At 38.6% G+C, this 18,010-nt stretch overlaps 1 protein-coding gene across 1 annotated transcript; it reads left to right on the forward strand.

Annotated features, from left to right (window-relative positions):
* The first annotated feature begins 8,542 nt into the window (after positions 1 to 8,542).
* Positions 8,543 to 16,869, forward strand: trpc2a (transient receptor potential cation channel subfamily C member 2a). Its single transcript, XM_017707163.1, has 13 exons — positions 8,543 to 8,557; positions 9,450 to 10,142; positions 11,051 to 11,251; positions 12,413 to 12,577; positions 12,979 to 13,153; positions 13,265 to 13,465; positions 13,820 to 13,982; positions 14,730 to 14,822; positions 14,911 to 15,103; positions 15,238 to 15,365; positions 15,551 to 15,608; positions 15,681 to 15,813; positions 16,604 to 16,869. Exons 1-13 carry the CDS (start codon positions 8,543 to 8,545, stop codon positions 16,867 to 16,869), a joined length of 2,484 nt encoding a protein of 827 aa, XP_017562652.1.
* Positions 16,870 to 18,010: the final 1,141 nt, after the last annotated feature.

The raw sequence follows: 18,010 nt of genomic DNA on the forward strand, positions 1-18,010 counted from the left end.
CAGGTGGTACAATTAAGGGTCTGGAAACAAGGGAGCAGGACTGGGAAAAAACAAGGAAGCAAAACAAAAGCACATGGAGGACTGGGAGGGGCCAATCGTGACAATTATTATTATTATTATTATTATTATTATTATTATTATTATTATAGACATATAGACATAGGCTTATGTTATGATCTATTGAAGGTGTCTGTCCCTAACCCCTAAATTTCAACTTGCTTTTTGTCATTTTATCTTGTAAAATAACAAGACATAATGTCTATTAAAATGAAGTTGAAAGATTTAGACATCATGAGTATAATTTTAAATTAAATAATTAAAAAAATGCTGACCAAAAATGCTGTAGTGCTTTCACCGAAACACTAGTTTAGTAACACCCCTGCATTTTAGACCGGAAAGTCAGACTGCATCCCTGTCCCTCATGGGTGAGCAGCCACATGGTGGGCAGTTAGTGTTTAGAATCGTCATGACCAAAATATGTTTTCTTCAATTAAGTCAACTTTTGTTTTTAGTGAAAAATATTAGGATTTTATGTGTTCAAAGCTGTGTTTGCTAGTGATATACTGGTCAGCTTTTAAAAATTATATTCAAACTGAGCTAAAATTATCACTATCAAAACATTTGGTAAGGTTTCAGTAGTGTTCAAGAGTTTAGATGTTTGTTTGGACTATTTATTTTATTAACAATAACATAATTAAGAGACAGAACAGACATGTCAAACTGAGGACTGAATCAGGGGTGTTGAATGAGACAGTGTCCAAGTCAGTTGAAAGTCCAAAACATGTTTTCAGCTCTGACTGAACCAGTGTAGTAGAATGGTAAATCATGCCAACTATATCATGTTCTGCACTGTATATCCAAAAGTTTGTAGACACCTACTCATCCAACAATTCTTCTGCATTCAAGGGTATTAATAGAGAGTTTGTCTCCCTTTGCTGCAGTAACAGCCTCTATTTATGTGGTAAGACTTTACACTTAGCCTTGGAACATTGCTGTAAGGATTTGGTTGCGTTCAGCCTAAAGAGCATTAATGAAGTCAGGTACTGATGTTTGATGACTAGTTCTGGATCACTCCAACTCATCCCTAAGTTATTGGATGGAGATCAATCACTCCAGTTGCACTGCTGGGGGACTTTATACCCTTCTAGCCAACACTTGGCATTGGGCATGGTGTGGCTCATGTGACTGCTCCAGCATTGTTCTGTTTCTCTTATATTGATTTTCTATGGAGATGCAAGCTGTGTGTGCAACTGAACACCCTTGTCAGCAATGAGTGTGCCTTAAAGTAGCTGTATTTACTAATCAGAAAGGGTGTCTGGATACGTTTGGATATGGTGTCTTGCACTTTTTGAACTCAGCAGGTAAAATTCTATGGTACAATTTAAATAGATGCAGTGATAAATCTCCAGCTGGAAGAAGGACAACAGGGACGTTGTGCAACAAAATCCCAAGTGTAATAATAATCATTTTGATAAATATCAAAAGCAGATTACTGTGAAAACATACCCTTACTGGCCACTTTTTAATTAGACATACTAACCAAGTTGGTACACCTTGTATGTGTACAGTAGCTGTGGTGAGTTTCTGACACTTAGGATTGGAATGATTTCAGATCTTATTTTATGTTGTGTAAAGAAATGATTTCTTCTGTTGGCTGGATAACAGCACCACAGCATGCCACTACCATTTTAGCGCAATTGCTGTACTAAGAATATTGTCTTTTTTCTCCACGGAAGAAAAGGCAAAGCCTACCCCAAAGATTATAAGAGATAATAGTTACCCTTCAGAGAAGGCTTTACCTTGATCAAGTAGTCTGAAAAGAAACACATGGCATATTATTAAAAAGACATATCAGCATATCACATGCACTATGTTCCCTGGGCTAGGCTACAGGCCTACACATGCCTTGCAATAGCTTGGGTCAGGGGTCTATACATGCACTGCATTTTCTCAAGGAAAGGGTGCTATGTATATATTTATGTATATATAAAATTCAAACAGGTTCTATATAGAATCATCTACAGCACATTCTCCATCAGTCTGAAGAACCCTTTCATGATACAAGGAACCCTTTAATCACACAAAGGGTTCTTTGAGTGTTCATGAATATAGACCAATCAGGCATAACATTATGACCATGTCCTTGTTTCTATGCTAAGTGATTTTGAGAGCAAGGACTCTTCACGGAAAAAATGGTGCTATATAGAACCACGAATGCTCGAGGAACGCTTTGCATGATTAAAGAGTTCTTTGCATCATGAAAAGGTTCTTCAGAGTGATGGAGAATGTGTTGTAGATGGTTCTTTTGAAAAGGGTTCTATATAGCACCAAAAAGGCTTCCAATATTGTTCCAAGCCAAAGAACCCTTTTTTGGTACTACACTATATTGCCAAAAGTATTTGCTCGACTGCCTTCACACGCATATGAACTTGAGTGACACCCCATTCTTAATCCATAGGGTTTAATATGATGTCATCCCACCCTTTGCAGCTATAACAGCTTCAGCTCTTCTGGGAAGGCTTTCCTCAAGGTTTAGGAGTGTGTTTATGGGAATTTTTGACCATTCTTCCTAAAGCGCATTTGTGAGGTCAGACACTGATGTTGGACGAGAAGGCCTGGTTTGTAGTCTCTGCTCTAATTCATCCCAAAGGTGTTCTATAGGGTTGAGGTCAGGACTCTGTGCAGGCCAGTCAAGTTCTTCCACACCAAACTCGCTCATCCATGTCTTTATGGACCTTGCTTTGTTCACTGGTGCCTAGTCATGTTGGAACAGGAAGGGGCCGTCCCCAAACTGTTCCCACAAAGTTGGGAGCACGAAATTGTCCAAAATCTCAAGAGTTCTTTTCACTGGAACTAAGGGGCCAAGCCCAACTCCTGAAAAACAACCCCACACCATAATCCCCCCTCCACCAAACTTTACACTTGGCACAATGCAGTCAGACAAGTACAGTTTTCCTGGCGATTGCCAAACCTAGAGTCCAGTGGCGGTACTTTACACCACTGTGTTCGATGCTTTGCGTTGCGCTTGCTGATGTAAGGCTTGGATGCAGCTGCTCGGCCATGGAAACCCATTCCATGAAGCTCTCTACGCTGTTTTTGAGCTAATTTGAAGGCCACATGAAGTTTGGAGGTCTGTAGTGTTTGACTGACTCTGCAGAAAGTTGGCGACCTCTGCACACTATGTGCCTCAGCATCCGCTGACCCCGCTCTGTCATTTTACGTGGCCTACCACTTCATGGCTGAGTTGCTGTCATTCCCAATTGCTTCCACTTTATGTTATAATACCACTGACAGTTGACTGTGGAATATTTAGTAGTGAGGAAATTTCACGACTGGACTTGTTTCACAGGTGGTATCCTATCATGGTACCACACTGGAATTCACTGAGGTCCTGAGAGTGACCTGTTCTTTCACAAATGTTTGTTGAAGCAGTCTGCAGGCCTAGGTGCTTTGTTTCATACACCTGTGGCCATGGAAGTGATTGGAACACCTGAATTCAACGATTTGGATGGGTAAGTGAATACCTTTGGAAACATACTGTATATAGAATCATTTTTGCTAAGATTGTAGAAAGCCTGATTTTTAATAAAGAGAGGTGAGTTGAGGGTCATAGAGGAGTAAGGATTGAGAGAGGTATTTAGTCTGAAGATTAAGAGAAACACCTGATTCTTAAACACTCTAAAACGGACTTTAAAGAGTGATAGTAAAAAATGAAGTGAGAAACGTATATCAGACAGCATGAGTACCCCCTGGATTGAACAGCTGCATGTCACAAGTGAAATCCCCTTGGAGTCATGAAACAATAAAAAACCCTGAGAAAAACAGCCCCGCCTAGAGTGTTTAAGACCAGACTTGGATGGGTCCCCCCTTGTGAGCCTTGGTTGCTGCCAAGGTTTGTTCCTCAGCTCTGACGGAGTTTTTCCTTGCCACTGTCACCCCTGGCTTGCTCACCTGGGGGTTTTACATTTCATGTTAAAACTTTGTCTTTACTAGAATTCTGTGAAGCTGCTTTATGACAACATCAGTTGTAAAAAGTGCCATACAAATAAATTTGATTTGATTTAAGGTCTGTAAGCCCTTCACACAGAGTGGAGTCTGGCATCTGCAGTGTTTCTGGAGCTACTGGTAAACTTTTATCTTAATCTATTGGTGGAGATAAAGTAAACCTTTAAGAACCAAGACAATGGCATTGTTGGAAAAAAAAACTGGGATAACCAGGGTCATTACATCTAACATGAAACTGAATACCTGCTAACATCCTACAAATTGAAATGGTTTTAAGGTTGCAAGTTCAATAATTGTGAACAATAAATGTACAAACTGTGGTTACAAGGATGGGGAAAACTGGAATCTGTACAGAAAAAAACAGAACAATATAAATCAAGACCTCATAGAGTTATAGGCTTTAAGAGTCAAAGGGATTAAAGCTTTTGTTCTATAATATTTAGCTGAATCTAGTAAGATTTTATAATAGCTCTTTAGTCCAAACTTAATAGGGGAAAAGGAGGGCAAGGTGTTGGATCCTTGTTGTCCAGTGGGCAGAGATGTCTTAACTCCTGTGAACAAGATCGAGAGAGTGTGCCAGCAACAGCATTATAGTGACCTGGCATATGTTCAGCTTTAATAATAAAGTTATAAAGAAACAATCGCTAATGTCTGGGGAATGTTAAATGTCTGGGGAAAGACATGATAGTGTGAGACATCGAGCCTCCTTTATTAATAATGGCAACCACAGATGTGTCGTCGCCAAATATATTGATACGTTTCCACACCCTATGGATCACTAGTGCTAAATTCTGTAGAGTGTTGTGAAAGCGGATAGAAGGGTAAATGTAGAGAACTCAAGTGGCCACTTCTCTGCAAGTCATGCCCTTGGAAACACCCCCCAAAACCAACCGATGGACCGGTATCAATAAATAAAGCGAGAAAAGTCTGAGATCTTGACATCATCGGCATAAAAGGAAGAGACGCCGTTCCACTGCTTGAAGAGCCAAGACCAAAACTGCAGATCAGACTGGCTGCCTTCATCAATGCCCATGACATTGCACAAATCAACCACTGGGTGAGCAAGAAGAAGCAAACAATACATAAAGAAACAACACTAAGGAGTGATGCACAAAATTGAGATGGCTGAGAAGAGAGAGAACGTCATGTTTAGAGACACACAATGACAAGAGAGAAGACCTCAGAATAGATCTATTCCTCAAGAGCTTTTGTCAAGGAGAGCTGCTTGCATCCTAACACTATCCAGAACCTTGCTGAGAGAAGTGGAAAGAGGAAAGCCTACTGCATTATCGAAATAATACGACTGTATTCTCAAAGTATTATGATGTTATTCTCAAAGCCTATTATTTTAATTTATTTAACAAAATATGTAAGGATTCACTTCAACTTATAGAAAATTATGTAAAAAAAATCACTAACAGAGTATATTTCTCATATTACTTTAACTGTCTGAGCAAAATAAAAGGAAAAGGGCTTCTACCTTAAAGTAACCACTATATTATCCCTTAGAAAGCATGAATTAAAGACCCCCAAAACTTTATCTTTGAAAACCAAACAAATTATTGTACTATCACATTTTTTGTCCAACAAATTAGACGAAAACTATTGGCAACTGCCGATACGTTAGTCGACTGGCTCCAGCCTTTTAGGGAACCAAAAGGAATTTTCTATGACATCACATCAGAGCACCTTTAGGTTTAAGAATGAGAAACAACATTGCAATCCTTATAAAACTTAATTCTTCTTTATGGATCAGTACAGTTCTCTGTGGGTTGTGTTTCATCTCCAGACAGTAACTTTAATACATTTGAATATGTCAATAATTGTATATAATGGACTACCATAGTGTTTTCATGTACTGGTGGGGCATAATGCTCTACAGTCTACTCTCATATATTTAAAACTAACTTCATTTCACCCCTCTCACTGTTACCCTGCCATTTCATTTATGGGTAATGGAGAGCCTATCCAATTACCCTTCCCCGAGGTGCCATGTAAATCAAAATATAAAGTAATTACACATAGTTAAGATGATGGCAACAAGACCACTGAATCAATTCTTCAATAAGCTTTAGTTATTGCTAAAAATCATAAGCCATAGGCCAAACACAGGACCCACAATTTAGATACTTCATCATTTATAATGATTTCCCTTTGGCTCAGGAAAGAGCAGAGCTAGTGAATGTAAACTAATCAGTGAGCTGCTTTAATGAATGCAAATCATCTAGTGGACAAACTTGTCACCGTAACTGTAAAGGATCCATAGAAGTGTGCAAATCAATAAATCCACCTGTTGGAACGTCTGGGCACTGTACCACATATTTATTTTAATAACTTTATACAGACGTGATGGACAGTTATATCATAATCAGCAGAAGAATGTAACAGCGAGCACATGTTTTTGATATTATCAGCAGATTTATACAGTGAGTGAAATGTCCAGCCATCAGGGCCTGATGAATGGCCGCTCATTAGAATTGCAAAGGAAGTGCAGTGCGGCAGTGGTAGAGCCTCTTTCCAGAGGGAGTCTGACAGGGCCGCGAGAGTCCATCTGCGTAATTAATTTGCCACATTCTAGAGGACATGAAGTGTACTTCTCAAAATGAGACTGGTAAAATGTGCCAAAAGGTCATGATCAATTGATTAATATGACAACTGAGGTGGGAGAGAAGCAGTGGCTTGGTGGCTTTTAAGGAGAACTCTTTCTTTTTTGTATTTATGGAACAATGAGCCCTGAGTTTAAAGGACAAAATAAGAAAAAAAGAACAAAGCATCTATAGATCCACAGTTAAAGTGGAATTAAAGTACATAAGCTCATCAGTTCAAAAGAAATTATGTGGAGTGTGCAGAAAATGTTATGCGAGTCTAAGGAGAGAGTTGATTAAAACGTCCTCAGCTGTGGATTTTCTAATCTCAGCATCCAGAAGAGTTTAGGCTTCAAAAGGATTTGTTGGGCTTCACCACAGAGGTAATTTCCTATAACTGAATAGCTTTATGTTTAACAATTAACTTTACAAAATGATGGTTTTGGTGACTATTATGAAAAAAAAAAAAGTATTATGTAAGTGTCTTATATTTAACTGCACCTTAGTCATTATAGCATAAACAGTCAATGCACACTAATTCTCTCAATAATTTACAGGAATACTTCAGAATTTTTACACCTCATCTCTGTTTACCACCTCTAGGTTTGTTTAAAATCAATAGGTTTCCTATTGTATACAGTAAATAATTATTGTATATGGTTATTAACCACATTGTATGGATGTGTCAGATACTGATTAAGCTAAAAGAAATGCTGTATTTCTTTTAAAGGAAAATGAAAAATGTATCAAAGTCAATTAGAGTGATTTGATGTAAAACAGTGCACTGTAGGGAAAAGTGGGTCTTATAAAGGAACCAAGGGTACCTATTTTGCCTTACAGCACCTTGCAATTTTCCACCATAGATGTAAAATAATACTTAAAAAAAACAAGAGGGCAACACTTTATTTTGTTTTCATGGACGTTGGGTTCCTATCACCCCTGCTGTGAATAATTCTGACTAAGTCACTGTGGAATGGCACATTTCACAATAGACCTCTCTGAATAACTTACTTTACATTTTAATGATTAAATTATATCAAACTTTAGAAAAATCAGTGGAATTGTTCTTTAACCAATGAGTCACAGACAGACAAATTTTGGTCATAGTCACTAATGTAATATATTTTTATGATGTGCTGTGTTGGGTTACAGATATGAGTAAGGCTTGTTATGTGGCACAATGAAGGTTATTCACAGGTACTCCCTTTTTCTAAATATAGTTTTATGGCATAAAAATGTGTTATTACACAGGAGACACTTTATTTTGAGTGGTTAGTTTTAGATGAAACATGTCAAAAACATACAAGAGTTAGGATTAGGTTTTGGATTGAGGTTAAGGTTAGGGTTAAGAATAGGGCCAGGCTTAGGGTCAGGTTTTGGATAGGGTTGGGTAGGGTTAGATTTTGTGTAATAGAAGTAACATTAACAATACATCTACTTAATGTAAGTAATGTATCAACAGAACATCTTTAATATATTTACTTTAGTGTATTCAGATGCTTCACTACTCCTATTTCACTATGTTGCTGATGTGTTACTGACAATCTGTTAAGAGTTTATTAATCATTTACAAAGGACCACTTGAAAATGTTACTGTTACGCTTAAAAAGAACGTGGCAGATTCTCCTATAAAACATGGAAATACCACGCAGAGAAGGAAGGTAATGACTCTTATGAGGTTTAAATGTACCTGGTGCTAATGAGGCTTCTCCTCAGGGACCAATTCTGTAGTATTAAGTGGTTACAGGATCTGCCTAGGGGAGAAGACCAGAATGGGACGAATTCCCCACAGACACAAAAACAGAGCTGGCTGGAATTGCCAACTCACTACGCCAGCTGCAGGTGTGCCAGCCACACCTGGCTTTCTCTGAAGGTAAACTAGGGTTGTTCCTCGGCTGACGCTCTATAGGATCTCAGCAAGCTTTCTAAGAGGAGACTACTCACCTGAGAAGATGGAAAAACTCACAGTAAGTGAGCCTCTCTCATCAAAAATATTAGAAAATAGTTTACTATAACCATTTTTTAAATGTAAGTTGCAGCCCAAACCATAGTAGATCTTTTTGTTTCAGACACTTTACTTTGGAAAATACACTGTAAAGTTAAAGGAGAATTCCATAAATTTTTAAATATTCAAAATTATTAAAAGTCATTCAGAGTGGTTTGGTGTGAAACTTGGTGTGAATTGTAGTAAAACTTACTGACAAGGATTTCTTTTAGTGTTGATAGGCAACTGGTTGCAGTGTCTACATTGCAAGTGCCACCCATTATTTATTATCCAAAATGGCCAGTAAACCTTCATGTGAAACCTTCATTTGAACCTACATGGAAAATAAAATCACATGGACCTTCATGTAAAATAAAATTCTGGTAAATTTGCAAGAAAAAGTGCCCTTCATGTTCCACTCCCATAAATGTATTTTGAAAGCACATTTAGGCCAAAGCATTCTCAAAGCTACTGCAAAGCAATGTATTAGGCATCATGCTTATATTTGTAGACAATTCATCTCATGGCCTTAACTGTGAGGTAGCTTTTGGAGGGAATAAATGCTACAGACATTCGCTGTTGTGATTCAAATTCTGACTTGGCATATTTCTCTAAAATGGCACATTTCACAGCAAACAACGTATTAAGTCAATCTTAATAATTAAATTATGTAAAAAATGTTGAAAAATCTGCAGAATTCTCCTTTATTGACGCATTTGAACCATTTCAAAAGTTTATCATGCATTTTGACTAAAAGCAATTTGTGTTTTGTGAACTACACAGTAAATCGTAACTGGACCAGATAGAACCACTTCAAATTTAAGGGGATGTTTTAGTGGTCTATGTTGCTTCAAGTTATTTGTTCATCTTTACAGTCTGAGCAGTGGCGAGAGATTGTTAACAAGAAGATTCACTTTCCACATGAATTGATCTCAGCCATCCAGGAGAGCAACATGGCCTTGGTGGAAAGCTTGCTTTATGGAGGGGAAGGCATTATACGCCAGCTGGATGACTCTGAGGATCGCCTGTGGAGGGAAGCTCTGAACCTCTCCATCAGACTGGGCAGCGAGGAGACCATGGCTGCCCTTCTGCGGGGCGTCAAGTTTGATTTCCGGCAGATCCATGAAGCTTTGCTGGTGGCAGTGGATACTAATCAACCACGGGTGGTCAAACTGCTTTTGGACCGCCTGGATCAGGAAAAAGGCAACAAGATGGATGTGCGCTCCTTCTCTACGGCTATCTTTGACAGCTCCATCGATGCCTCTCAGTTCGCTCCTGGAGTGACCCCTCTCACACTGGCTTGTCAGGAAGACTTGTACGAGATTGTAATTTTGCTCACTCAGAGAGGCCATGTCATCTCCCCACCTCACCCCATCTCCTGTAGTTGTCTGGAGTGCAGGAATGCCCGCCAGTATGACCTGCTCAAGTTCTCTCTTTCTCGCATCAACACGTACCGAGGCATTGCCAGCCGTGCCTACCTGTCAATCACCTCGGAGGATGCCATACTGCGTGCCTTCCACCTGAGCTCTGAACTGCATAAGCTGTCCAAGAAGGAACAGGAATTTAAAGTAAGTTTAAAATACACCTTGTTATACTGAGTGTACTACAGCTGACTGAAAAGACAACATATCGGATGAACTGACATGAGGACATATAATCCATTCTGGAATAAGCAAATGTTAAAGAAGTGTGTTAAAGGCCCTTGTCTGGCTAAACAGGTTCACTAAGGTTAAATCAGATGATCAATTCAACTTCCCACAACTAACGTATATATTATACTAGTGTTCAGACATCAACAGGTTTTGTTATTTCATAAACAATAGTGACTTCTACAGCATATATTCAAATCTAGATATATGATTCAACATTTCAACAACAAGAAGCCATTCATTGGTAATAATAATAATTATGTAAATGATGCTGTAATGATTTGCTTTTTTGAAATTTGATTAGCACTTTTGAAATGCGAAACATTCATGTTAAGTATTTTCTTGATAGTATACAACTTTCTTAATCGTTTGACTCATCTACAACTCAGTACAACCTTCTGATATCAATTTCATTCTTCTTCTTCATTTCTCTTCATTGTTTTCTTCCTTTTTTAACTTTCTTTTTGGTCTTCTCTTTTCTTGGTCTTCTTGTTTTGTCTTGTTTCTCCTTCATTTTCTTCTTGGAGTTCTTTCTCTTTCTTTTTTCTTTTTGTTCCTTTGGGTGTTCTTCCTTCTTGGTGTTGTTCTTTCTTTTTCTTTTCTTGGTCTTGTTTTTTCCTCTTTCTTCTTGGATTTCTCATTTTCACAGCTTCCTAGCTTCCTACGTCTTTGCTACAGATTTTTATTGGAAACATGCAAAATCACACAAAACTAAAATATTATACTCATGCTTTAATATTATTGAAAACGCTGATTCCAAACTTTTGAACAGTAGTGCAGATATTAACAGCAGGGATTCACTCAGACAGTTTCTCTGTGTTCCTCAGCCGCAGTACCTGGCTCTGGAGCAGCTGTGTCAGGAGTATGCTGTGGAGCTGCTGGGAATGTGCCGGAACCAAAGCGAGGTCTCCACTGTGCTGAACTATGGTGAAGAGACCAGCGATGAAGAACTAGATGAACAAACATTTGAGGAGGGGATCCCCAACCTTGCACTCATCCGCTTGGCCATCACCTACAACCAAAAACAGGTAACCACTGTTTCTGATTGGTAATATACAGCGGATTAACCTGTCTGTAAAGTGAACGGTATTCATATATAAAAGCAAAGTGTAGAGTGTCGCTGCTGTAATAACAGACTATGATTGTGAGATGTCGTTGTTGTCAAAAAGGATTTTGCATTAAAAAGGAATTAGGAAATAAATAACTGAGTAAAAGTATGATTGTTTGAAGATACTATAAAAATCTCTACTTAAAGCGAAAGTAACTGCGTAGGTATAACCACTTAGGCCAAATACCCACATCTGCTTAGAGGAAAATTCCACCATTTTTTAAATGTTCTGTATCATATCTTTGAGATGTAAACATTCATTCAGAGTGGGTTGATGTTAAGTGGCCTGGGTTAGGGTTTGGACTAGGGTTAGTGCTAGGACCAGGGTGAGGGTGGGGTTTAGGTTTTTGGTTGAGTTTAAGGTTAGGGTTAGGATTAGAGCCAGGTTTAACATTAAAGAAACTTATGGTCTATATAGTAGATATTTAGTTGAATGTAACTTGAATCTACAAAGTTTAGATGCTTCTATCTACAAAGCAGCTAAACTGGACTATCAAAATAAAGTGTTGCCTACAATACTGGTTACAGGAACCAGGGGTTGTAATGTTTACAATGTAAATATATCTCTGTTAATTACTATCCAAATATTTTTTTAAAAGTTGAGAAGAACATTTTCACCATGATTTGATTTGAAAAATGTTAAATGTTTAGGATCAAAACCTTATCAAAAAACCTGCTTTTCATTGGAGCGACGATATGACTATTTAATGTAATAGCTTTCTGGCTTTCTGTGAGGCAGATTAAACTCTTCAAAACATTAACTATTTACTTAGGCAGACAAAAGGGATTTCCCTTTTAATTCTAGAAAGTAAGCCTATCTAATTCCACAGATCCAGTGTGTTGCAGAAGCGATGCTAACACAACAGAGAAACAACAACTGTCACTTTACATGGGATCATCTTTCACAGTATACTTTTTTTCACAACTTGCCCCAGATTCAGCAGCACCTTGAGCACTGCAGAGAAAACCGAGGACTACAGCATCTGATCCCTAGAGCAGATTTAACGCTAACATTGCCAGTACACAAATAGCTTGACTGACAGCAGGCATCAGTGTTTAACTGTTTCTTTCACGCCTCTAGTTTGTGACTCATCCCATCTGCCAGCAAGTGCTGTCTTCCATTTGGTGTGGTAGTCTCTCAGGCTGGAGGGGCAGCAAGACAACTTGGAAACTGCTGGTGTCTTTTGGGATCTTTGTAACCATGCCATTGCTGTGTCTCATCTACTGGATTGCGCCAAAGTCCAGGGTGAGCTTAGAGGGCAGTCCCATGATTCCTATTGGCCAATTATTATCTTCTGCCTTTCTTTAGGTGCCTATATGACAGTACATTATAAATGCTACTGATAGGAGTGGAATTTATAGTGTCTTGGTATCTTTCTGTATCCAGTGCTGTAATAATATTAGCATAGCATATGATTTAGATTTCTGATTTTCTTCATACACATACATATCTCATTTGCAGAAATGGATCTTTAATGCAATGGTTGTCAAACCATTTCTTAGGGCTCCCAAATGGTCTGCATTTGTGCTCTATTCCAACTCTTCAAAGAACCCTATTTGGCACATTTATTTTAAAGACTATATTGCATTACCTGTTAAGTCTTGCTTTGCATTGGTACCTCATTGTTACCATTGTTTCTCTCCCAGATTGGTAGAGCTCTGAAGATTCCTGTGATTAAGTTCCTGCTGCACTCAGCTTCCTATATGTGGTTTCTGATAATCCTCTTAGCGGAGTCGATCTTCATGGAGACCTATCGAAACGACATTGCTTCCCGCACACAATACATTCTCCACAACTCTCTTCACATGATCTGGGTTGTTGGTGAGATGCCCTGGATTTATTATAAGACATCAATGGTGAATACAGTACATGAAAAAAGGAACCTCCTCTAGCGTCACAGATTTCCTTAGCAGGTTCATTTTACCTCCATAGGTTTCTTCTGGTTCGAGTGTAAGGAGGTGTGGATTGAGGGACTGAGGACCTACCTGCTGGACTGGTGGAACATTTTAGATATGCTGGTACTCAGCATGTACCTGGCTTCCTTCACACTGCGCATTTTAATTGTGCTAAAAGGCTATTTCCTCTGCCAGGATCCTAGTGCAAAGGACCTGTGTGACTATTTCACCAACACAGGTGATACAGCAGATAGGGCCATAGACCATATGGTTCTACAGTGAGCATTTTTCAGACAGTATTCAGTGAATAACTAAGTACTACAATTTTTGTATGAGCAGATTCAAGCATTATGCCATAAGACGTTATGCTTTATACAATATTGAGTACAATATGATACAATACATAAATAAACAATATGTTGTCCAAGTCATGCCATTCAGTAACAAAATACTTAATAGTGTGTTGCGTCATGGCTCAGCCAGACACATTAGAACTATCTGTACCTTGTTAGCTTTATGACTGTGGATCATTACTACAGCTCCTATATATGTGTGTTTATGTGTGTGTGTGTTTTTTTTTTACTATAAGCAGCACGGGAAAACTGGAGACAGGAAGACCCCCAGCTGATTGCTGAAGTTCTCTTTGCTGTGACGAGTATGCTAAGCTTCACACGTTTAGCCTACATTTTACCAGCCCATGAATCCCTGGGAACCCTACAGATATCCATTGGGAAAATGATTGATGATATGATAAGGTGAGATCTTTAGAAATGGGCCTAAGCTTCACACATTTGGGATTTACACCGTGATCAAATGCCTGTATGGGATTTACACCCTGATCGTCAGCATTGTCCTGCTGAACATGCTCATTGCTATGATAACATTCATTTCAGAAGATTGAGGTGAGATGCTTGAATTCTCACCTTATAATTACATGAAATATCGACAACACCATGAAGGCATGCCTGCTGCAGGGTTTCTGCAGAAAAATAATAATTTCTCACAAGTAAACTGTTTGTCCAAAAGCCCCACTCAACCATTGTAATTTCTGAATTCACTACTTTATAGTACAATGATTGCTAACATAGGTGTTCAGGTGCACACACAACTTGTTGTATGATCGCCATAGAAAAGCAATGCCGTTAGAATGGGATGCTCTGCAAGTTCAACATGCCCAATGAACAGCGTCAGCTAGAGGGATATTAAGCCCTCCAGCATTTGGCTGTAGAGCAGTAGAACTGGGATGCGCTAGATTGGTAGTTTTGATCCAGAACTCATCATCCATCATCAGTACCTAACCTCATTAATGTTCTTGTGGCTGAATGCAGTCAGATCTTCTCAGCAATGTTCCACTGTTCCCAGAACACTATAGGCTGTTACTGCAGAAACTCTTTAAAACCTTTGATTTTAGAATAAAACGTGAATGAGCAGGAGTCTTCAAACTTCTGGACATGTAATGTAACTCTAGTTTAAGTTCAATTATTAAACTTTTACTCTTACAGGTTCCTGTTTATCCTGATGATCATTGGAACTGCTTTTCTGTGCGGGATTAACAACATATATGTTCCATATGTAAAGTCTCCACATCTTAGCAGGTACAAGAGGTTTTAAAGTTCCTAGAGACAACATTTAAACTGCTTGTGCAGCAAAAAACAATTTTCTGTATGTATCTCTTGTCACCAGGCTCAATGAGACTTTTAACTTTCTCTTCTGGACTATGTTTGGGGAGTCCAAACAGGACTATGTGGACTTGTCAGACTATGTCCTAGCTGGGTTTGTGGGTACAGCACTGTATGGGATTTACACCCTGATCATCGTCATTGTCCTGCTGAACATGCTCATTGCTATGATAACTAATTCATTTCAGAAGATTGAGGTGAGATGCTTGAATTCTCACCTTATAATTACATGAAATGTCAACATCATGAAGGCATGCCTGCTGCAGGATTTCTGTAGGAAAATGATAATTTCTCACTACTCTTACATGATGAATGTTCCTGCTCTTTCCAGAATGATGCGGATGTTGAATGGAAATTTGCTCGTTCAAAGCTCTACCTCAGTTATTTCAGAGAAGGCCTCACGATGCCTGTTCCTTTCAATATCATTCCTTCACACAAGACATTATTACATGTGATGAGGTAGGCAAATTCAATGAATAACGTTGATGGGGCAGGTATGCTTTCCTACATTTAAGAAAGAATGTCTTAGTTTTAGATTTGTGCCAATGACCAGGACAATGAGTATCTCAATTTTATATTCTCTCAATATGTATGTCTATTATATGAGGTACACTAGTGATAAGCTTTTTGTGTGCTTTGTGTAGGAGTGTCTTCCGAAGACTCACTTTGGGTAGCCCAGACCATCCTCCAGTCACATCTGTGGTAAGAGTTAAGGCCTATGATCCATTTTTAAAATTTCACTATTCAAGGTTAATGAGTTTTTGCTGTGATCAGTCTGGCAGCAATCTGAACCAGAGAGAAGGGCAGGGGGAGGGCAGAATGCCATATCGTCTGCAGGTGATCAAGGCTTTAGTGCAGCGTTATATTGGAGCAGCACATCGAGAGTTTGAGGAGACCAAAAACAATGGTAGGTCATGGGCTTTATAGTTAAATTGCTGTTCATACACTACTGTGCAGAAGTCAGAGACCACCCTTAATTTATTTGATTTCCAGTCAAAATGGCCATCACATGTAATTACACAAGAGCCTCAACCACCAAATTTAAAATTCAGTGTTTACATTTAAATTTGCAAAGCGACTAACAGAGTTTAGCATGTTCACTTTTTGCCTTTAGCACAGGTTCACACCACTAAGTCTTAGACGTTGGTTGCATTTTCTGCTTCTCACAGTCCAAGTAATCTCGATCCATTCAATGTTGTTGAGGTCTAGACTCTGGGGAGGTCAGCCCTTTGTTCTGAGTACACCAGCAGCTTTTTGATTTGCAGTTTCCTTTTCTCAGCAACAGGTTCTTGACAGCAACACATCCTTTCAGACAAAAAGCATTGAGTTGTCTTCAAACATGAATCAAGTATGAAGCTTTTCTCTTATTTCTCAAAGATGAAAGCTTTAAGTTTTGTTTATCTGAAGGGGACAGTTTTGGTGGTCTACCAGGTCTTCCAGTGTTGTTAAGAGCCTCATTTTCTTTAAATCCTAAGTATTGAAAACGTTCAACTTTTTCCTTTAATTTAACCCTGCCTTATGTAAGTGGATTATTTTATATCCAATCTCTGCAGAAATATCTCCTAAAAAAAGAAGAATTTGTACTTAATGGCCATTTAACTAGAAATACAAAAAGGCTGGTCTCTGACTTTTGCACAGTACTGTATATGGCTGTATTTACTGGTTATAAGCTTTAATACTGATGGTGTATTACTCAGATGTAGGGTACAGGATCACAGAACTGAATAATGTGGTGGGAAGACTGGATTCAGAGATGAAGAAGGTCTATGAGAAGCTGCAGCACAGACTCAGCACAACCAGCCCAGAGCTAGAGAGCAGCAGCACTCTCAGGAACTACATCATGGGAGCGATGAACAACTTCCACAATTTTGATAAGAAGGAGGCTTCCAGAGGCCGAGGAGCTGGGCTGCAGATTATAATGCACCGCAAAGAAGAGAAAGAAGAAAGAGGGGAAAGTACGTAAACAAGGAGGGTCAGTTTCAGAGCAGGCACTGTCCCCAGTGTGTCACACCAATAATAAGACAATAAGTGATAAGTAAAGTGCATAGCAGTTTCTTTAAGTCCTGCAGTTATTCTTAACATTGTAAAGCTTTATATTTTTAGGCATGCAGCATCCAATATTCCTGCTTTCCTTTATCAATAATCATGTTTAAGGGTGTCCCTGTTGAGATTTTTGGCCCTGATGCTATCAGAGTCGAATATTGAGTACAGGGCTGATCGAGTTTATTATTTATGTGAGTAACGTAGCCACACATTGCACATTACAGTACATGAATGTTAGAAAACCTATTGAAGTTATTCATGAGATGCTTTTTATTTGGCTTTGCTTTTAATATTGACTTTAATACATCTGATTGACCAGTCTGATGATTATGGCTACTGGTTCCTTAAAAATGTTGAATGAGTTGCACTGACACAGAACATTTTCATGCACATATCTGCCAATTCCACTGAATAAGAAAAAAGAAATTTGGATCAAATCGACTTGAACTTGTGTTATGGAGAAATATAACCATTTCTATAGAGTTGCAAATGCAGTAAAATTATTAAAGTCTAGACATTTTAGCACAGTAGGATTCCAAATTATCACAATAAATCTGTCATCAAATCTTGCATTAAAATATTAGGCACGTTTAAACATTGGTCCGATACCCTTTTTTAAGCATTTATCTGCCGATACTGTTGACACGCCTAGTAAAATTATTTCATTTTTAATATATGCATTAGGGTATGCTGAATTTCTGCTGTGTGGATTAAATATAAATTGTGAAATAACACTTTTTAAAGTGTTCATAGAGGAACTCAAAATAACTATGCCGGCATCAGATCAGGACAACCATAATCATGCCATGCTAATGCCAGATGAAGTTACTGATTAAAAGTAGAGAGACATTATGGTCAGGCTGGGAAAAACATGGAGATGTGCTCTGTTCTTTTGGCTGGGGAATGCTTTGGGATTGAATTGAGGCTTTTCTGTCTGCAGTTTTAGTTCTTAGTGAGAGCAGTATATCCACACCTTTGAACTTTTCCTTCCTCATAAAACCTGGTTGAACCACTACATTTATTGAGCACAAAAAGTACCGTTACAACTGATTCAAAGTTTC

This window comes from Pygocentrus nattereri, chromosome 17 (genome assembly GCF_015220715.1).
Source record: "Pygocentrus nattereri isolate fPygNat1 chromosome 17, fPygNat1.pri, whole genome shotgun sequence".
In the NCBI taxonomy this organism is placed as follows: Eukaryota; Metazoa; Chordata; class Actinopteri; order Characiformes; family Serrasalmidae; genus Pygocentrus; species Pygocentrus nattereri.